At 42.0% G+C, this 20,926-nt stretch overlaps 2 protein-coding genes across 8 annotated transcripts; one reads left to right on the forward strand and one right to left on the reverse strand.

The window, feature by feature from the left end:
• Window positions 1-119: 119 nt before the first annotated feature.
• Window positions 120-10,031, reverse strand: LOC100121856. Of its 7 annotated transcripts, none has more exons than XM_032596206.1 (14): window positions 6,222-7,107; window positions 4,635-4,778; window positions 4,411-4,512; window positions 3,947-4,017; window positions 3,749-3,858; window positions 3,460-3,674; window positions 3,233-3,341; window positions 2,971-3,065; window positions 2,803-2,866; window positions 2,636-2,714; window positions 2,328-2,558; window positions 1,838-1,943; window positions 1,374-1,602; window positions 120-1,300 (listed from the first exon to the last, which is right to left on the reverse strand). In XM_032596206.1, the coding sequence occupies exons 3-14, from the start codon at window positions 4,461-4,463 to the stop codon at window positions 1,160-1,162; spliced, it is 1,503 nt and encodes a 500-aa protein (XP_032452097.1). In that variant the 5' UTR covers window positions 4,464-4,512; window positions 4,635-4,778; window positions 6,222-7,107; the 3' UTR covers window positions 120-1,159. The 7 variants fall into 7 exon arrangements, with proteins under 7 accessions (XP_032452097.1, XP_032452099.1, XP_031786809.1 ...); XM_032596208.1 differs by having other exon boundaries at window positions 2,418-2,558; window positions 6,222-6,681; XM_031930949.2 differs by lacking the exons at window positions 4,411-4,512; window positions 6,222-7,107 and adding an exon at window positions 9,513-10,031.
• A 5,353-nt stretch (window positions 10,032-15,384) lies between these two features.
• LOC100116941 (HBS1-like protein) lies at window positions 15,385-20,751 on the forward strand. Its single transcript, XM_008218779.4, has 10 exons — window positions 15,385-15,866; window positions 15,962-16,027; window positions 16,240-16,536; window positions 16,612-16,653; window positions 18,152-18,402; window positions 18,476-18,792; window positions 18,860-19,089; window positions 19,164-19,362; window positions 19,430-19,635; window positions 19,723-20,751. The coding sequence occupies exons 1-10, from the start codon at window positions 15,824-15,826 to the stop codon at window positions 20,175-20,177; spliced, it is 2,106 nt and encodes a 701-aa protein (XP_008217001.1). The 5' UTR covers window positions 15,385-15,823; the 3' UTR covers window positions 20,178-20,751.
• The last annotated feature ends 175 nt before the right edge of the window (window positions 20,752-20,926 follow it).

The raw sequence follows: 20,926 nt of genomic DNA on the forward strand, positions 1-20,926 counted from the left end.
CATTACAATTATTCCTCCTTTTCAAACCCATTCATTCCTTTTGGTTGAAATAATTAATTATGCTATAAGTATTCGATTGACTCTGATATTTCTAAAGTATTCCAAATAAGATAAGATAATTTGTGCACTACTTGTGTCTTTATTTTTTTTCTTTTATTTATTTGATACAAATAAAATATAAAAAGCTTGTTCCACAAAACACCTCGCGTACAAAATTATGCAGAGGTAAAAAACCTAATCAAACTGGGTTATGATTTATTCGAGCCAAAGCCGAAAATAATTTACCTTTTACATAACGTTATAAATGCTGATTTTTTACATTGTTTAATTTTACAAGACACTTGATACGTTGCTGGACGCATAAAAAAAATTAATCGAAAAATAAAATACAAAAATCACGTGAACTATGAATTTGTGTGTATGTGAACCGAAATAGAGTCTGATGAATTAATTAATTAAGCACGTAACCACCGAACACTAAAAAAATGTTTCTCTTCACCGTCCTTACATCGTACGAATATTTTACATATGATGATATTGATGACGCTGCATACTAATTATAAATAAAAATAATTGAGATTGCGTTTTCTTCGTGTTACGAAATTTGTCACCCATACGTTCCCTCACGTAAATCTGAATTTTTTTCTAAAAAACATACATCTTTAACACGATCGCTTTCACTCTTGATTTTTCAGATCGAAAATCATTAATGATTATTAAATCCGTTAGAATTAATTGATAATGTAACTATGTACAAGAAAGTATCAATCAATCCAAAACAAAATTTAAAAGTTTACAGTGTAATGGTCAACTTGACAAATACAAGTTTTGATTAAAAAAACTCCATCTACCGTTGATACTCCAATGAAAGACTTAAGTCCAACTTTCGAAATACATTATTATCGCTAGTATAGGACTTATAATTTAAGATGGTCTTATTAGCAATATTTTAGAGAGATTAGCATCGATCAGTACAAAAAATTTTCAATGGTAGATGGTCGCAGCGATTAAAATGATAAAAAATAAAAAATAAATTAGTTTGTCAAATTCTTCGTAACGCTTATACTATAAGGTTTTGTTTGTGTAAGTGTATGTAAATGTGCATGTGTTTGTGAAGATTGCATGATTAAATATTAAAAAGTACGAGTGTTGTTAAGAGTCAGCATGGACTTTGAACTATTTGTATCGCGTGCTGCAGAGCATCGCCGATATTTTCATAAACAGGTACACCTTCGCGCGTCGCCATGTCTGACAAATATATTCTACCTCTATTGTAGTCTTTTATTGCCTGCTCCGTCAACTGAAACAAATGCATCATCACATTAATCATAGGTTTGAACGGATTTTAATAGCGAATTTTCGTTGATACTCACTTTTTCGCCAGACACGGAAAAACCCTCGGGGAGAGCTTGAACACAGAGGACGAGTTTAGCGCGCAATCCGATCAAGTGAGCAGCTAATGCCATTATTGCAATACCGCGTGCGTGATGCGGTATGACTAGCATTATCAATCGTGAATTTTTCATGCGCTGTAACTCCAGAGGTAATACTCGAGCACTATACTCATTTGTACTTGGACGATGAAGTGTTAAGCCCATGGACCTGAAACAGATAAAAATGATTAGTCAACTTTAAATGTATGCGAGAATACAATTAAAACGTAGTTTCTCTCGTAACGAGAAATCAATATAAACTAGGCATTTATTACTTTTGTTGCGTAAGAGTAATCGTAGAGAACGGCTTACTATGACTCACAGAGAAGTTAAAAATGCTACATAAATTTTATCGTTTTATAAGTGCGTTGAAACAAAGAGTTTTAAAAGATTGCTTTACTTACTCAACTAAAGGCACTGCGGACGATTCCAACCAATTCAAATCCTTGCCCACGACGCCGACATATAGATCCCGTTTATCGGTATCTGATATAATGGAATTGGTCCAGTCTGAAAGTAAAAAATTAACTTTACATCGAGAAAACTAAACGAACGCCATCTAGCACAATCTAGATTTACATAGACTATAAACGCCATCTCGAACTTTTCTGCGCGTGCTTTGTAACAAAATAAAAAATATAAAGCCCAATAAAAAGCTTAAAACCGTGATGTAGCAACAAAGAATATATAAGTAAATTACTTTAGCGTATAGATAAAGTGATCACAGATAAGTACATAGTGCGGCAAATTTGTTATGAAATAGTATTATACGAAGTTAAAAGCATCTCTAAACAATCCATGATAATGAGCGCAAATATTAAAAGAAGGCACATAATTACAGAGGTACAGTTATAATTTCGAACTGAATCTGTCTGAAATATTTCTGAAAAATACCTAGGAAACGATTAAAAGGGTGTACGAAAGCTCTGCGCAGAAACTTTGAGGCCTTCCTACATAATATACGCCAAACTGAAGGTATCTCACTTTCACAGTTGACTCCATTATTCTTGAAGCGCCACGACCATTCGCTGGCTATCGCGCAGAACTGTTCGAAGTTCACGCGCTGCTCCCGAAGGTTGTCGCCGTTGCTCGACAATTTTTCTATCACTGACTTTTCGTGCGTATCTACAAAAGAGATCAACGTTTTTTTTACAAACTTTCTTCAAGGTAATCTCATTCGTCGAGATAAAAGCAATAAGTACCAGCTTTGTTAGCAACGTTGCGCAAATCGGAAATCGATAAATTGTTGCACTTGCCATTGTTTTGCAGGAGCATCAAGGCCTGAAAAATTAACGTAATGGTTAGCGGGATGCTTGAAAATGAGAAAAAAGTACGAGCTATATATATATATATATATTCGCGTATTTACCTCGGCCAAACTTATCGTTCCCGTGTCACCGGAGTCCAGAGATTTGAAGGCTTCTCTGAGTTTTCTGTAGAAAAAAGAAGGCACAATTTCGTAAGCACCAGCAGAGGGAAGAGATCGCCAACGCAGCGAGTCCTTGTGTGAAAAAAAAGGCGACGAGTAAGTACTTACGTGACGTCAGTTCCGTGTTGACCGAATGAGATTCTAGGTGGCCTGATTCCGTCCTCGGCATGCAAATCTTGAACGTTGATGGCATTGCGAATAATCTGCGCAAAGGTAAAGAAGAAAAAAACGGGCATTATTGTCGACGCCTTTTCCGATTAAAAATTCAACAAAAACAAGTCGCATTAAAAACGAGCTTCCTGCTTATTCCGCGACAACACAGAGAAAAATATCGAATCCCCCAATGCAAGTAATGAATGCAGCAATTCACCTTGGACGTACAATTGAGCGCGGCCGATATGCTCTCGAAAATCGGTATCCTCATCCTCTCCATGAGATACTGAAGCACCATCAGTCCGTTCATCAGCTCGTAATACTCTCTGCGAAGAAAAGAGAAGAGAACAAATTTATTTTTTTCGTCGGCGCTAATTGAGAAGTGCGAAAAGATGGACAAACTCGCGCACGACGAGTAAGCGCGTGCGAATGAAAATCACGTACTGGTTGGAGAGGGTCTCGCCGAAGATGCTCTGGCCCTGTCTGTAGGGATGAATGACGATGACGAGGGACTCGCGCCTGGTGCCGGCTAAACCAGCGGCTTCGATTATGCCCGCGGTGTTGCGCGTCCTGTCGTCTATGACGAAGAACAACACGCGGGCCGTCTTCTTCGCCTCGTACTCCTGGGCGACGAGCTCCGGACCCCATTGCGCCACTTGCTGTATTGAGATTAAACGAATGAGTCTCGATTTTTTTTAAATCTTACAAAAAAAGTGGATAATATTGTACTCACGGGATTGAAATAGGTGATGCCGAGGCTCTGCAGCGCCGGGATGGCGATGTCGGTTCTCCAGGTGGTTGGGTTACAGGAACCGCCCAGGAACACCTCGTACTCCATCCTCTCTGCACGACAAGAACGCACGAGTGATTAGTTAGAAAAAAAGCGAAGCCTAGCGCTCACGTGACGATGTGACATTATGCATGTACGTACTTGAGCCAGCCTTGTCAGTGTCCTTTCCATCACAGTGTATCGAGCAAGAGCTGCTCATAGGAACAGATACTCTAAAAACAGAGAATTACCAGAATGAGAGAACTGGTCGCTTTTAAGGTATCTTACACATACACACACACACACACACACGAGCGCGACTTGTATACACGACGACACAAGGATTGAAATGCATCAAGCAAAGTAATGATGTAATTAGACGTATAAAACAGCGCTGAACGTTCAATTCTACTCCTCTAATTGACGATTTGCGACACTCCACAACAGCGAGATTTATTTACTCGACATTCACAAAACGCACATGCAAAACACACCAGGATTTGATATTTATCGTAAACAAAAAAAAAAGAATATCCTTCGAAAAAGAAAATACATCTACGATATAGCAGAGAGATATAGCGATAAAAGAAGAGCGTATGTAAATTTTGAAGAAAAAAAAGACGTACTTTCGAATATCAAATCCTTTTACAGGGATATAAAACAATCCACGCTTGAACATGTTTGATTGAGAGTCGTCGGCTCATGTCTGATGCAGCGACGCTCCTCGCCTGCAACAGAGAGAACGAGATAACATGGAGCCCGCGAGTCGTTCTCAACTGCCGTTTTCGAGTCCCAAGACAACACAGTTTTCCCAAAAATTAGAAAAAAAAATTAAAATTGAAACACTCACCCCTGATTGAAGAGACACGCCAGCTCCGCAGCGAATATGAAAAATTCCTTGAACATCGTGGCGGGCTCCTTACCGAGCTGTAGCGAAGTTTCGGTGAGATGCGGCATCGCGCTTCAACTGGCGCAATCTTTCACTCGCCTTCGCCTGAAACAACAATGCAACGAATTTACACACGTGACCACACGCTGTACTGTAATCGACAAACACTGCTGTCGAAATATATATATATATATATATTTTTTTTTTATTATTTCAAATTTTACGACGGCGATTTTAGCAAATAACGTGCGAACGTATATAGATATCGCATGGGCTGGTCGTCGGATGATCGGCAAGAGCGATGGCTTACATAAACCTTCTTACGACTCGCTCTTGCGCGGGAAGATCGGACTGTTTTATAAGTAGCGGAGAACAATAAATATTCCGCTTGTAAAAATTGCCGAGAGGGCCGCGCAAATTTAAAGCCCAGGTTGAATGTTTTAAGAGCAATAAACAGCGTCATTGAGATATATGACAAGTAAACTGATAAGAAAATCGGTCTAAGAGCTGAAAAGAAAAAATGCGCGCGCGCGGGGCTTGTTTTCTAAACCGGCGCGAGATCATCGCACGTATATTTCATTGTAAACTGATACTTTGATTGCGCTTTGCTGCAGAAGCTTTTTTCTTCAGAGTTTCGCTCGACACGCTTTTTTTTTCTTCTTTTAAATAAGTTAATTTAGTTTGGCACGAAATTTCTTCTAATAGCGAGGTGAGTTTCGAAACTTTAGACACTGACCGCATGGCGAGCGTATAAATTTGAAAAACGGGGTCGAGATAAGTTTTCTCTAATGATTGAGATGAGGTGAGCAGAAAAAAATTTTAAACTGTGAAAACTATTCTAAAAATTGAAGTTTGATAAGCATCGTGTAAAAATGAGTGACTGCATTCTTATGCATCTATATACGTATAATAGTCTAAGCAATCATCAAACTCCCTGACATAATAAGTGCCTGCTGAACGTAGTTTGAATACTTGAACAGCATCCAGTAATGCGAGTCTTACGCTTCAATAACACAAATTTCAAAAGAAGAGGCATAATGCAAGCGATGAAAAGTCAATGAATGAAAGCACATTTTTACAGGTGTTACTACACGAGATGTTAAATTAAAACATAATAAAGAGACTGAACCAGATTTAAAATGTGCCTACTTCACGTTCATAAATTAAAAAAAAAATAAGTAACAAAGAAGGCATGAAGTGTGTTCTAAATAAAATACTGACACAGAGTCCACTCTTTTCATCACTTGTATTTTTAAATACGGAGCCAACTAAAAACTGGACAGATGTTAAATATAGAACAAAGTCAAGAAAATTAAGAACAAAAAGAGAGCTTATTATTAGAATTTCCACCACAGGTCAAAGACACACGTTTGTCAGCAATTCATTTGTAACTAATCCGAACAAAACAATGCCACCTTCAACCAGAAGGCTACCCACTGGTTTCTCCTAAGTCATAAACCATTCCAAAAAAAATCATCTACACACGAATCCCAAAGCAGCTCTCCTTGGCTGTTTCTTTTCAAACCAAAGTTATAAAAGTCCACCTACGCAAAAACTCTCCAGCTAGTACAAAGAGTTGCTCTGCTCGGCTCACACCTGCCAGGCTTCTACAAGCCAAAAGTGAGCTACAGTGGAACTCTCTCAACACAACTTATCACATCAGTGGAGCACGATCACTAGCAGCAGCAGCAGCAGTGCCCGCAGCAAGCTCCTCCACTCGACTGACAAGCCAGCCAGAGCCAGAAAGAGAGCTGAACCTGCTACTCAGAGCATCTCTCTTTTACTGAGCGAGTTCAGGCTGTACACAGAGAGACAAGAGACAAGCAGTCTCGCCAGGGTCATCGTATTCCAGAAACCGATGTATCAAGGCCTGGGAGGGCATCCACCGGATCATGCCTATATACTGTATCTCTCTCTCTCTATATATATATATATATGCTTCCACTCTGCGACTCCCCACTTTCTCTTTTTATACTTGCTCCGCTGCTACAGCTTCCTTCCTTGTCTATATACACTCTTCTCTCCTCCGCGAGACCTGAGCGAGAGAGATAGAGAGAGAGAGAGGTCCGCGGTGAGCGAGACAGCCTCGCGTACTCCCGCTATTGCTCATACTTATTTATACACCGTTATATTTAAAATGAGAGAAAGAGCGCGCGCGCGCTGCTATACGGGCCACCACCACCGCGCGCTGATGAGATATATACACATCTATACCAAATGGTCGGGTCGTCGGGCCAACACAGCAGACGACAAAACGGAAAGCGCATCATTTGCATTTCCCCTCTTACGCGCGAACCTGCGTATACTTGTGTGTAGGTATATATCCCATCGGCGCTTTATTTTCTTTTATGTGTACACACGCAGTATGCAAAGCAACGAGTCGTCGCGAGGGAAGGGAGGCATTTAAACGCGAGAGCTCTCGGGGCCGCGCGAAAGGTCAAAATCGGCTGCTGCGAGTAGTATACAACACCTACGCGATATAAAGATACCTGATGTTTGCTCTATGCGAAAAAAAAAATTCCACTCCAGAAAAGTCGTGCGCGCGTGTGTTTGCGAGGCTTTTCTCTCTCACGAGCGAACATAACCTTTTCGCTGTTTGTATACGTTTATTGCGCAATGTTTTGCTCTCGATGATGATTGCTCGATAAAGCGGCGACGATCCCAAAACCAGTAGTAACGCTGATCTCCGTAGATAAACAGTGCCAAACTACATCGTATATAGCGAGTATACACAAAACACGTACAGAGTATCAACAAACCGAATGCGTGCGTGTTTGACTCTCCGCGACTGAGACTTTCGAATCTATAATATAATTCAAGTATAAGCGAGAATCACGTGTCACACGGGTAGCCGACTAATTTTAGAGCTCTTCTCTCTCTCTCTCTCTCTCTCGCGCGCGCGCGCGCGGCGGAGAAACTTTGGAAAACAATCCGAAGTAGCTTACTTATAAAGTTGTAGAGGCTATAGAGAATAAGTTTTGATATAAACACGTATTTTTAGTCCAATGGCGCTCTGCACCGATGTGCGTGCGCACAAACAACAACAAATGTGTATAAGCACCTTGTGCGTACGGAAATCCGATTATAAACCCATTATCTATCGTTCGACGTTCCGCAGAGCGACAGTGATTTTCCGTCTATAATAAGTAGTAATGTTTATGCGCGCACGTCTAGCTGCCCATTTATAGAAGAGGAGCAGCCTACCCTAACCTCGTACCTTCTCGCTTCGAAATCCCTTAAAAAAGAGGCGACTCGCGCGACGATAAATAAAAGAATCGCCTCGACTAATACGCTACAATTGCAGAACTTTCACATAGACATAGCTGTCAACTCGAGGCTCTCGAGGAGCGATAAGAATCTCGAGCACTCGAGAGATAGAGACGGACGCAAGTAGGTATGTTTAATCGATAGGAGATATAGAGGAGGAAAATAACATAACCTTTTCCCCGCGTTACTTCGCGATAATACACCACTCGCGCGGCTTACAAGACTAAGATAAATAATGACTTACAAGTGTACTCGTAATAAAAATAACAAAAGCTACTCGCCTCTCCTGAGATTCTCTCCGTGCTGTCTCTCTGCGTCGATACCGTTCAACGTATTCCGTTTTTCGATTGGAAAATATAAAGGCACTTCACTCGTACTGTGTGTATAATTGTGTATGACTAGGTAAAGGTACGAAAGTAGCGTTATTATAGTACAAAATAAAAAACAATCTCGGGGACGTTTCTTAGTTTATCTGCTCTTTCCCTCGTCACGCGAGACCGTCGAACTGCTTCGGATGCTGCTGTGAACCGACGAGTAGGGACTCGGTAGTAGTCTTGAGCACATTTTCCAGCTTCTCGCCTTTCTCTGTTACAGTACAAGATTCCGCAGCGCTTCCATCGTATCCTATGCGAAAGTATATCGATTCCTCTCTCTCTCTCTCTCTCTCTCTCTCTCTCTTTCTTTCCAAAATCTATGCTAGAACAGTGCTCCGCTATTCTCGAAAGCCAAACTCGCCATCCCAGCGGAGTAGCAATATTTCCGCGACGATAAGGCAGCAGCAGCGAGGTTCGCGCGGTGCATTTTCCGTATACAGTAAGTATATATAAATACGAGACTAGCTACAGTCGCTCGTCGTGTCGTACTGCTGCGGAGTTGGCGCGAGGACTGGCCGCACGCTGTCTCCGCCAGTCTATACTCTATAGTCGCGCTCGCACACGCACACAGAGAGAGAGAGAGAGAGAGAGAGAGAGAGCGATGGAGAGCGAGCCTGTGATGTATAGTCGGCGCAGGTGTGTGTGCGAGAGGCGCGACTACTGCGGCAATGACGTAAAGCTCCAACAATGAGGCGTGATGTCACACGGCCGCTATCCGTCTCGCTCGTACACACGCGGGGTTATAATGTGTCGTCGAGTGTGTGGTCTGTATAGGCTGCTCCTGAGAGATGCTGTAGCTCAGTCCGTATAGCGGTCGGACAAAAGTTGGACTGGCTCGCGTGAGAGGGAGAGAGAGAGATAAAGCCTTTTCCACTCGACGCGCTCGCTTCTTATCTTTTTTTTTATCTCCCGCACACTGCAGGCGCTCCCGGCGGGTAAAGGTACGTGTGTGGCTTATCGGCGCGCATGCGCGTGCGGTTTTAACTTAACGCCGCGGAGAGAGATCGTTTGTGGGATAACTTTACGCACGATCGTTCTTTCCTCTAGTCGGAAAAGTTTGGGTGAATACTATTTTGATGCGCATGTTTAAACTCGCGCGATTATGTATGCACAAGTTGAAGGAAAAGGAGAAAAATCGGTTGTATAGTTTTAATCTCGTATGAAATCACTACTACTGTTAGGAAATAACGTCAAATACCTGCCACTGCCGCTGTGTTGTCCTTCTTTCGCGCGTGTATTATCGATCTCTTATCGCTCTATTGATTCGACGATGTTTGAACTGCGTGATGTCACGGTGCGCGCGTCTCTTGTTTGCTCAGTCATGTAGTTTCAGCCTTTATCGACCGGCATTAAGGGAAGACGATCTCTGCGGCGTTACGAAACTCGACTGTTATATGTAAAGAGAAGGAAAAATCAAAGAAATTAATTGACTTTCACATCTCAATACTCGCGTATGTGATATAGATCGTCGTAAATTATGCCGATGTCGAGCCGCCTCGTCGCCGCGGTCTGACTAGAGCGGACACCTTTACTACTTGCCGATCTTCGCCGATTTCACTATGTACACGCGAGCTTGATTTTCTTTCCTCCTCGATGCCCGTGAGCTCGATAGACGCGAGTCTTTATAGCTTGACCGATTGAACTAGATATGGAATGTATTGTATGTATAGAGTTTATCGTAGCACAACACAAGCGACCAGAGACGGACCACTTGTGAATCCCGAAACCGTCGGTCGGAGGTTTATATAGTATATCGTAGCTTAAGATGATTCAACGCGTGATGCAGTGTCATCTAAAGCAAGGAGTATATTCCCTTGGTCGTTGTTGACTTGCACCATCGGTGCCCATCGCGCGCTGTACCTTATTCGTGGGAGACCGGGTCAAAGAGTCGACGCAACTGTCCCAGCGTCACAAACTTTCCATGCAGGATTTTTTAAATAGATTTCGGTCTATGCTCTAACTTAATTTTCAAAATTCACTTTTGGTGTTTATAACGCATCACCCCTCAAAATCCTTAGGCGATAAATTGTAAATATTCCAATGATTCTACGCAATATTATCCAAAACATCATTTCGGTATTCCCTTTACGTTTCCATGTTGACGCGCACCGCACTCCTCGCGTACATCGGTATATACCTATATACACGCAGAAGCAAATCTTATCTAAGTTTAAATGTCTCGATATCCGCACAGGTAAGCGCAGTATAGATATATAGTAGATCGAGGCGAGATCGAATCTCCCGGGGATATCCGTCGGTAAGTCACTGACGCTTTCGTTTCCTAGAAAATCATCCGCGATTCCGGCGATCTTTACACGTCATTCCGCGTATGATGCACGACAATATCGCGCAAAAACACGCCGACCCTCTCGAGATAACGGAAAAAAATAAGCCGAGAGGATCCCGTATAGATGCGAGGAAACGCTTTCGTCTTATTCCCAACGATGACTTCAGCATATTACATAAAGTAGCGCCGTTTAATTTCGTATATTATCATCGAGAGTTTGAGCTCTCGAAATAAACGAAAATATTCGTATTCCCGTCGCTCAATCTTCGAGCGGTATATTAAACGCTCCCGCGCTTATAAATCACGAGATATAATTCTGAGATCGCGCGATGATACAGCTGCGAGTCGTTCCCTCGGCGGCTTTTCGCGTTATGAAATATAAACCTTCTTTTGTTTTTAACGCCCGTGTATCCGCTATACTAAACGATTTTTTGCGTTATAGACAAGCCTCTATAGTTAAAATAATTTTCTGTCGATTCGATCATCGGTTTTCGGCCGATTCGTGGGAGAGACGAGGTGAAAGCCGGCGCGCTTGAAGAATTCCCGTCGACATTCCTCCGTTTAATTGAGGACGACGCGCAAACTAGTCCCGGTAGTATAGTGATCTCCTATAACGTTACCGATATCATCATCCCGACCTATTCTTAGGGATGTATAATGCGACATAAATCCATCGATTTGCATACGCGCTTAGAATTTTTTATTTTCTTCATCATCCTGATACACAACTTCGTGTCACGTACACACACTACGTATATAAAATCTCTCTCTTTTCCGCGACGCGCGAGCGACGACCTCGTCGCCTTCGGATCTTCTGCGCCGCCACCTTGAGGCTCGCGCGAAATAACAATATATATGTGCCGCGATCGAGTTCGCGATTTTACGTCGATCGAGACTCGTGTGAATACACGTATGTACATAGTAGCATCATACATATACATGCGCGAATCGAGATCGTGTCACGCGCCGATAAAAACGATTTTCACGCGCGCGATGACAGAATCAATATTATTAGCCGTCAAAGGCGTTATACGCGCGCGGTAAGACCCTCGAGCGAGCTGCCTGACAGAAGAAAGAGATCTCGTGTGTGTCTATATTTTTTTTTCCTTTTTTCCCAACCACACACACACACACTCGTTAACGCGTATAATCGGCACTTCCATCTGGCACATTGCGCGCGTGCGGTACATCGATAAATAACGATTTTCTATTGTGTATTCTATCATATGTAACGTCACGCCGTAATATCGCCGCGCTATTTTGAATTATGACTTCATTCGCCGTCGCCGCCGCTGCCGCCGCCACCGCCGCTGCAGCGATTAAATACGCAGCCGCCTATCGCACTTTCCATTTCGGAATTTTTCATCGTACATAATATATACGAAAATTCGAAAAAAATATAGCGATTTCAAAAGCGCGGGCGCGTAGGTATATATAACGAAGATCGAATACGAGACTCGCATTTTAATTACGGAGAATTTATAGCGTCGGAGTTTTTCGGCCGCCCACGCGCAGCGATTGTGCTCGCGCGCGCGGCGGCGGATACCATATTCGCTCGCGGGACCCAATTAACGAAAGGAGCGCAAAACAAGTGCTGCGCATATGTATACGTATAATATATATATATTCTTGTCGCGTGTGTCCGTCGCGATAGTTTCTTTTTTTTTCTAATCGTCTCTGTGGTTCCTCTCCCGCGGTTTTTTTTCCCTACTATATATGTTTAAGGCGATTGTCGCGCGGTTAGAGCCGAGACACACGCTCACGCATCGGAGATCGATTTGTTCCGATAGAAGAAGAAGAAAAAAAGCCTGTACGCACCCACTAATCGACGTTGCTTTATACCTATACTCGTCGATGACGCGCTGATGGTCGTGTAGTGTGCAGACTTTGTCGGAGAGGATGTATGGCTTTGATAATAATTTTTAGATTTATTTTTTCGGGCGATGATTTACGCCGCGAGCTATAGGCTTTGTTTTTGCAAGAGCTACGCGAAAGAGATAGAAAAAAGTTTATCGCAATAGATCGAGTTACGTCGAAAATTCATTGAGTAAACGTCTCGACGACACAGAAAATCCTCTGGTTCTGCCAACAACAACGTCACAGTCCCTCTCGCTTATAGATACTCGAGTATGTTATAAAGTACACTGAGAATATACGACAGATTAAGTTGCAAGTCTCCCAATAGAGAGGCCAATCGGTTTAAAGTGAATAATTTTAAAGTGGACGGGACAGCTCTTATTCTCCGCGGAATTGAATCGCCGATCGTGCGCGGAGAGCGCAATTAGCGCAAAAGTTGATTTCTGCTGAAACTGTCCTCGTTATATTCGCCTACGCTCATATATATTGTACGCCTTAAAAACACGATTATAATGTAGCCTCGTTACGCAACCGACGAATTTCTCAAACCTTTCCTTATAATATATATATATATATATATATATATATATATATAACACACCGCGTGTCACGCGCTTCGCATTATATATATATTTCCTGATTTTCACACGAGGCCTAAATCAATTTTATCGCGCAGAACGATCGTTGAAGCCGATTAGAAAAAAGGCCCACACGTGTAGGCGTTGTTATTGCAGCATAGTTGGAAGCGCTGCATCTCGAGAGAAAAATGAAGCGATAAAACTAAATCAGATCGGATGGAATGAACGTCAGTGGCTCTTATCGGTTAAAAGTCCATTAATCAAATTTTAGTACAACGTCCACGACTATACGCGAGGAGAATATTTTATCACGTATAACGCTCGATGCAGCAGCTCGTTTATACGTTAATTTTCTGTTTCGACGACCTTAGGAGGCTGAGGCACACTCGCACGCGGATGTGCCGCGCGTTTCGCTTGTTTATCGCTCTATGCACCGCGGCACAGACGTCGCTCGCGCGTATCTATATATACATACGTGCATCCGTAATGACATACAGTAGAGGAGGAGTTTTTTTTTTCTTCTTCAAAACACGAATCGGACGCGCGCGCGCGCGCGCAATTCTAATTCGAAACTGACGGGACAGCTTCGCGTCGTATATATAAGAGAGAAAGATATATTACAACGCGTTTCGAGGATGAAATCACGACCGAAAATCGCAGTCGCGACGCGGCTTTATACGTGTGTTTGTGTACTCTCTCTCTTTACGTATAGCTGTGTAAGCGCGGAGCACGTGCTTCTCGGGTTAAGGAGATACAATTACTTTATGTACTCTAGGCGCGCAGCTATGGATGTTTGTAAAGCAAGTCAACCTTTTATGATTACTCGCGCAGTGACTCAATTAAGCGCGCGCGAGTCTTTTCATTATCACGTTTTGCTTTTCTCGTTAATTCCGTGGGTTCAGCTTGAATGTGATATGTGCATACGTTTGTGTACTGGTGATGATAATGATGCTGTCGTCAGCGTCTCTCTGCCGCGTGTTTGACAAACAATTTGTTTGTGAAAACTTCTCGCGCGTAGAAGCTGTATTATAACGCGAAAGGGTTACATAAGAAAATTCGTCGATTGGCCATTGTTCGCTGCGGAGCTTTTCAGACCCGCCGTGTTGTTCCAAGTGTCAAAGTTGCGTTACGCACACACACACGCACACACACACACACACATCGGACGCTTAAACTTACGTAATATTTGCGCAAAGCCCGCGAAGCCAACTGCGAAATATATTGTTATTCGAAATATGTCCAAAGATTATAATAGCGACGATACGTTCCTTCCTAAAATCACGGCGAAAGTCGGCATCATCATCATCGTGTGTGATCTAAATTCTATCTTTGCCTCGTTGATCATCGCGAAAAATGAAAAATAAGCGCTTCCTAATCGGACCCGCGACGGCTGATCTGAAAATTCACGCTACGCGCTTTTTCCGAGACTCGCCTTTAAACGTAAACAAACGAGCTGTTCGATCGAGCGACGCGACGTATATAATGGGCAGTGACGCGATACTTATATACATCAAGGACGCGGCGAAGAAAAATGTGCAGCAAAGGGCAATGAAACCATAAACGATAAAAAAAAAAGGAGATACGTGTAGAAGTACTCTTTATCGTTTTAACGCTTATTTTATTAACACAAAAGAAAAAATTTCCTCCGCTATGAAAAATCTCAACCATCTTACAAATTATACTCCTCCACGCACCGTCATGAATATAAAAAAAAAAAAAAAACAAACATATCTCGAATGACGCTATACATCCACGTGACAGAAAGTCTCTCCGAGCCCACACATCAACGCGAAAGCGTTGAAAACCGGAAAAAGCCGCAAGACTCGCGGTCGATCCGCGGCATAGCCAAGAGCCAGCTGAAAATCCGGAAATTAAAAAAATCCTCACGTCCAAACGAGCCACAAGTTCGGCTGCCGTTTTCGGCCTCCTCGAAGGTCGCGCGCGCGCGCGCGCGGCGCTTATATTCAAACGCCGCTTTGTGCGCGCGGCGGGCTTTTTATAGCTATATGCTATAGTAGCTCTCGCGGATAAAAAAAAATTTCGAGAAGCGCCAGAAATAAGGATGCGCGCTATCGCGTGGAACACGGTTATTTGAAAACTTTTTCAGCGCGAAAGTTATATTGCAGCGAGACGCGGTTTTTGTTGACACGTAAGCACGCAATTATGATCGCTAACGGTTGCGCAGTTTGATTTCCTGGATCTTCTCAAGGATAATCGCGACGTGTCGTTTGGACGTGTGGCAAAGTACGTCAGAGTTAATTTTTGTACTCTCGTCATTGTTTCCACGGTTATAACGCTCCTATCCGAGGCATTGGTTCACGCGTTAGACATGCCTTTATTAGATGTTTCCGATCAATCGCGCGTATGACAAGTGTTGGATTTACGCGATTTACTGTGATCGATATGCTATATGTTGTCTTTGTGTCGAATACTTTTTTGGGTTCGAGCGAATTGTTCACTCGCTGTCATTTATGGGATGCTTATGTAGATCAGGATTGTGGTGAATTTTTGAATATCCCGCCAAAACGTCGATACCTATTGTATTCAAATGATCGATGTTCGACTCTCTCAATGTTCAAACCGTTGGAAAACCCTGTGTATAACAACCTTTTCCACAGCTTATGCAGATGCAGATGCAGAGACTAGTTGCAATTCGTCACAATCGATTTCAATGGCTCGCCGTAAATAAATAACATACGGCACAGCGAGATTCCGTTGTGGCATATTGTAAATATAAGAGACGAAAAATAGTGTACATAAAGGTAGGAAAATACAATTGCAGCCAAAATGTCTCGACATCGCGATGTTCGATCCATGAACTACACGGATGGTGAGTTTATTTTCGAATTTGAGGTTATGCTCGCCGATGTATTTATTCACCTAACGCACCGATTTTCTGAGAAATGTTTATTCCTTTTCCCGTAGAATACGACGGCTACGATGACGTTTATGGACATTCCGTCGAGGATGACTACTGCGTTTCACCAAGCGGTGAGTTGTGTTTTGATGACGGCTTCGCGATCGAAAGCGTTCGTTACGTTGTATGATCGTTTCGTCACACACATTTTTAATGAGTCTACGATATGATTCACGACGGACTAATCACTCGTTAGCCCTTCGATTAGCAAATCATGATATTTCATATTTTTTCGCAAGATTGCTCACACCACTTGTTAAACTGATGTTTGTCATTGTACCTGTAGCGGAGCAGTTCATGTTTGATCGAAACAAGTCAGCAAACATGTCATCTTTTTTTACCGAGCCAGACATACTAGAAGCCAACGAAGAGGAGGAGGAGGTAGCGGTACCTTCCAGTTACAAATTGCCAGAGTTGACTGATTTGGAGGCAGCTAAGTTAATGTCCTGTGTGGAAGCTGTTAAAAATGTCATAGGAGAGACACTTCCGGAATCGGAATTGAACAAGAAAATAATCGAATTCAACTACAATACAGAAGCAGTTCTCAATTCTATATTAAACGATGAGACAAGAAGCAACCAAGGTTTCATTAGTCATCCAATTTCTTTGTCTAACTTGTAATTACACAGCACGTAAAGTAAACAATTATTACTTTCAGATAAGCAGCCTGCAGAAAAAGATTTGGTTGAGGCACAATCAGGTGAGATTGCGCAAGCTTAGAATCATTTTATATATTAAACGATGACGACAAGTCTAAGATAATATTTTTTCTCTTTTTTCATGATACGCATCATTTTGTTGGTAAGGTAAGGTTCCAAATTTAAAAAATACTTTAATCTTAGTAGTCAGTTGGTCGCGAATCAAGCGGACGTGAGCACTCGTGACAAGATGAATAGTTCTCAAGTTGACTCTAAAGAGACTTCTTCGTTCAACTCTCTGGCGGATTTAGCAGCGCATAATTTAAAATTGTCTGAAAAAAAGCCGGGCTCGGGATTTGCCATTCCGAAAATGACTTTCAAAAGCCAGAAAGAAAATACCGACGCCGATAATAAACCAATAATCGATTCTGACGTAACGTCTTCGTTTAGCTCTCTGGCCGATTTGACTGCGCACCATTTAAAAATATCCGTTGATAAGAGAAAAGAAGGACTGAAAAATATTGGCTCACCATCAAGTTTTATTATACCAAATATATCTTCGAAAAATACTCAATCTAGTACGACTGAAGCGCCCACTTTTAAGTCTCTCGCTGACTTGAGAGCGCATCATTTAACGATATCAAGTGGGAGCGAAAGTAAATCGGAAGAAAAAGACAGCTCTTCCCCGTCTGGTTTTATTATTCCTAGCATCGGTTCTAAAGACGCCAAATCGGGAAAATTCAACATTCCCTCCTTTGGTTCTCCTCCTAGTTTTAGCGTGAAAACAGAAAAAAACGTTGGCAGTACACCCTTTGTCTTTCCTCAATTCGCCGTGAAAGTTAAAGAAGAAAAAATCGATAAAGACGAGATGCCGAAAATATCCAAATTAGTTTTAGAGGACATATCAAACTTGAATTGCGAAGAAAAATTCGATCCTAACAAAGTAATAAAAACCGAAGGGAAGGCGAAAGCAGACATGCTCATTAAAGTAGCTGTAAAAATAGAAAAAGCAAAGTGTGATAAACAGCCTAGTAAACCGTCGGAGTCCACTCTTGAGGCGATCAGAAGAGAATGTGCTCTAAATCTCGCGAGATATCCGCGAAAAGCAGTGTCGGCCTTTGGCAAAGTACTTTGCAAAAAGTACGAGAGAAAAACGCCGTATCAACGAAAAGAGTCAGTAAAGGTTCTGGAGAACAGTCTCGATCATTTCGACTTCTCCAGTCCCTCGCCGGATATGATAGTGCTTATGCGACTTCGACGGACGACGCTGTCGACAAAGGCAACGGAATGAATTGTAGATAAATAAACCGTGCGTGTGAAATCGGACGTGATCATAACGATGCATACACCGTTATAAATACTTTTTAGTATTTTATTTTAACTTTTTTTTCTTATATAAGTAATCATATGACGTAAGTTTTGCGTTATTGCAAACGAACTATATTTAAGTTAATTGTACAATACTGTAATGAAATTATTTTTAAAAAAATATATAGACTTATTTTTAATCACGAGGATATTATTTACTGTCGATTATAAACGAATGAGGTTTTATGATAGGAAAGAGAAGTGGCGGTGCCACGGCAGCCAAGGTAGTACCGCAATTGATGATGCCACCGGTCAAGGTAGTTCCAGCAGCTTCGAAAACGATAGTGAAGGGCTTCGATGTCAGCGCAGAAAATGTGGATCTGCTGAGAAGTCCTCGTACGCAGAGCCCGTCTTCCGAAAGGAGTTCTCCAGATCCATCTTCGAGGGACACTTCCCTTCGCAAAGAGAGCAAGAAGCAACAGGCGAGTGGTGGATCAGTTATTGTAAGTGGCACATTCTATGAACATAGTAATTTTATACAATGAGATGATTAATGTAACGATATTTTATCTTTAGGGCAAGAGCAGTTCATCGAGGAGCGAATCGCCTATGGCTTCGGATTCGGAAAGCCAGGTTGAGGTGCGCGTGAAGCAAGAAGAGAAGCGTGATGCTCTCGTCGTGTACAAGAACAAACGAGAAGGATGCAAGGAGCAGCTACACCTGATCGTCGTTGGTCACGTCGACGCTGGAAAGAGTACGCTTCTTGGTAGGATGCTTTGCGACCTCGGCCAGGTGTCATCCAAACTCATACACAAGTACCAGCAGGAGAGCAAAAAGATCGGCAAGCAATCCTTCGCCTACGCCTGGGTGCTCGATGAAACTGGCGAAGAGAGGTAAGACCGAATCTTTTTTCTTTTGCTATTATCGTGAAATTATAAATGTACGAATTTGAATCAACAGAGAGCGAGGTATTACGATGGACGTGGGTCACTCCAAATTCGAGACGAACACCAAATCTGTCACGCTTCTCGATGCTCCTGGCCACAGAGACTTCATACCGAACATGATCATGGGTGCTACCCAGGCGGATGTGGCCTTGTTAGTCGTTGATGCTACCAGAGGAGAATTCGAAAGTGGCTTTGACATGGGAGGACAGACGAGGGAACACGCTTTATTACTACGTTCTCTCGGTGAGAATTTCGTTTAATACAGTACATGTACTGGTATACGAGACGTGGATTCTAACTTCGGTATTTTTCTTTAGGCGTTTCGCAAATAGCGGTTGTAGTCAACAAACTCGATACAGTGGATTGGTCCAAAGAGAGATACAACGAAATCGTTAACAAATTAGGTGCCTTTTTGAAACAAGCAGGATTTAGAGACAGCGTTACGTATGTGCCCTGCAGCGGACTTTCGGGTGAAAACATTGTCTCAAAGCCTGAATCGGAAGGACTTAGCAGTTGGTAGGTTTTCGTTTGAAGCCACTAGTCCGTCTCTCAGATTTTGTTTTAATTTTATTTCATATTTTAGGTACACTGGTCCTACGCTTATTCAAGTCATTGACAATTTTAAATGCCCGGAACGTCCCGTAGATAAACCCTTCCGGTTTTCCGTGAACGATGTATTCAAAAACATCGGCTCTGGTTTTAGCGTTTTCGGACACATGGAAACTGGAATGGTTTCTGTCGGTGACAAAATCCTAATCCTACCTCGCAATGAGCCTGCTGTGGTCAAAGGTAATAACTAACCCATCTGCATCTATATGCTGTAATCGTTGATCCGGTTTTGCAACACTCAACTTTTGTTTTTAACACTCTCGATAGGAATACAAATAGATGAAACTAATACCAGCCACGCGTTTGCGGGAGATCAAGCTAGCCTTATACTCTCGGGTATCGACCAACAGAATTTGGCTATCGGTGACATTGTGTGCAGTCCGCAAAACCCTGTCCCGGTGAGCAGCTGCTTCCAAGCGCATGTTGTTATATTCGCTGTGAAAACACCACTGACGAATGGTATGCCGGTCGTACTGCATCAGCAATCGCTCGTCGAACCCGCAGTTATAAGTAAACTTGTAGCACAGCTCAACAGGAGCACCGGCGAAGTTATTAAAAAGAAGCCTAGATGTTTGTTAAAGAATTCTAGCGCAATTGTGGAAATCACGACTCAACGACCAATTTGTGTCGAACTGCACAAAGAAGTGAAACAGCTGGGCAGGGTCATGTTGAGGATCGATGGTGCGACAGTCGCTGCCGGGCTTGTAACTAAGATCAAATAAGACTTTGTTCTTCTTAGCTAATAATAATATCGAAGAGATCCTTTTGTGTCTAACATTTTTATATCAATCTATTGTGCACAAGAAATACTACTGATTTTTTTAAATGTATTTATTTCCTTGCTTGTTGGCAAGTTCAGTATCTTGTTAGAAATGAATTTCTAGAAACTTCTTTAGACACATATTTGACTCATTATTTTCTATACTGATACTGGACTGCAATACTGGACAATTATTTGATTTAAAAGCAATTCCAACGAATATATTCTTGGTTGCCAATATTATTTAAACTATAGTACAAGATTTTTATACTCTAGACTATTACTAGACTACTTGGACATAAAAGGGTCGAAACACTGTTATAAATATCAGTCTTTTTTTTATTACCATACTTTTGCAAAGCTAAATTTTTTACAAAACGCGAGTATATAGGTTACAAAAAAATTGTTTTCCTCTGAAACCATTTTAATAAACGAAATATGGTTATTTATAAAATGATAAATTATTTATAAAAGGTTGTACAAGTTATATTGGTGTTACTTGTATTAAATAAAGTTATGCGTTTTAATAATTTTAATACAAATATCAATACACTATATTACATTAAACCAAATGAGATTCCACTTCACATTGCACAACTGCGACAACCTCCAATGCTCATATTCGGAGCATTTCCACCAGAGCCTGATGGTCGAAGGGTGCCTATTCTGGGACCACTAGGTCGACCAGAACTGTAAAACAATAATTTTTAG

The sequence above is a fragment of the Nasonia vitripennis genome, chromosome 1 (genome assembly GCF_009193385.2).
Source record: "Nasonia vitripennis strain AsymCx chromosome 1, Nvit_psr_1.1, whole genome shotgun sequence".
Taxonomy (NCBI): Eukaryota; Metazoa; Arthropoda; class Insecta; order Hymenoptera; family Pteromalidae; genus Nasonia; species Nasonia vitripennis.

What these genes read in the sequence shown, in the direction of transcription:
- LOC100121856 (XM_031930949.2), bottom strand. Translation starts at nt 4,741, where the DNA reads ATGCCGCATCTCACCGAAACTTCGCTACAGCTCGGTAAGGAGCCCGCC. An exon ending in CGCTCAATTGTACGTCCAAG is followed by an intron (nt 3,066 to 3,232) that starts GTGAATTGCTGC and finishes ACCTTTGCGCAG; the next exon opens with ATTATTCGCAATGCCATCAA. An exon ending in CCCTTTTAATCGTTTCCTAG is followed by an intron (nt 1,944 to 2,327) that starts GTATTTTTCAGA and finishes TTTTACTTTCAG; the next exon opens with ACTGGACCAATTCCATTATA.
- LOC100116941 (XM_008218779.4), top strand. Translation starts at nt 15,824, where the DNA reads ATGTCTCGACATCGCGATGTTCGATCCATGAACTACACGGATG. An exon ending in GATGAAACTGGCGAAGAGAG is followed by an intron (nt 18,793 to 18,859) that starts GTAAGACCGAAT and finishes TTGAATCAACAG; the next exon opens with AGAGCGAGGTATTACGATGG. An exon ending in TGAGCCTGCTGTGGTCAAAG is followed by an intron (nt 19,636 to 19,722) that starts GTAATAACTAAC and finishes CACTCTCGATAG; the next exon opens with GAATACAAATAGATGAAACT.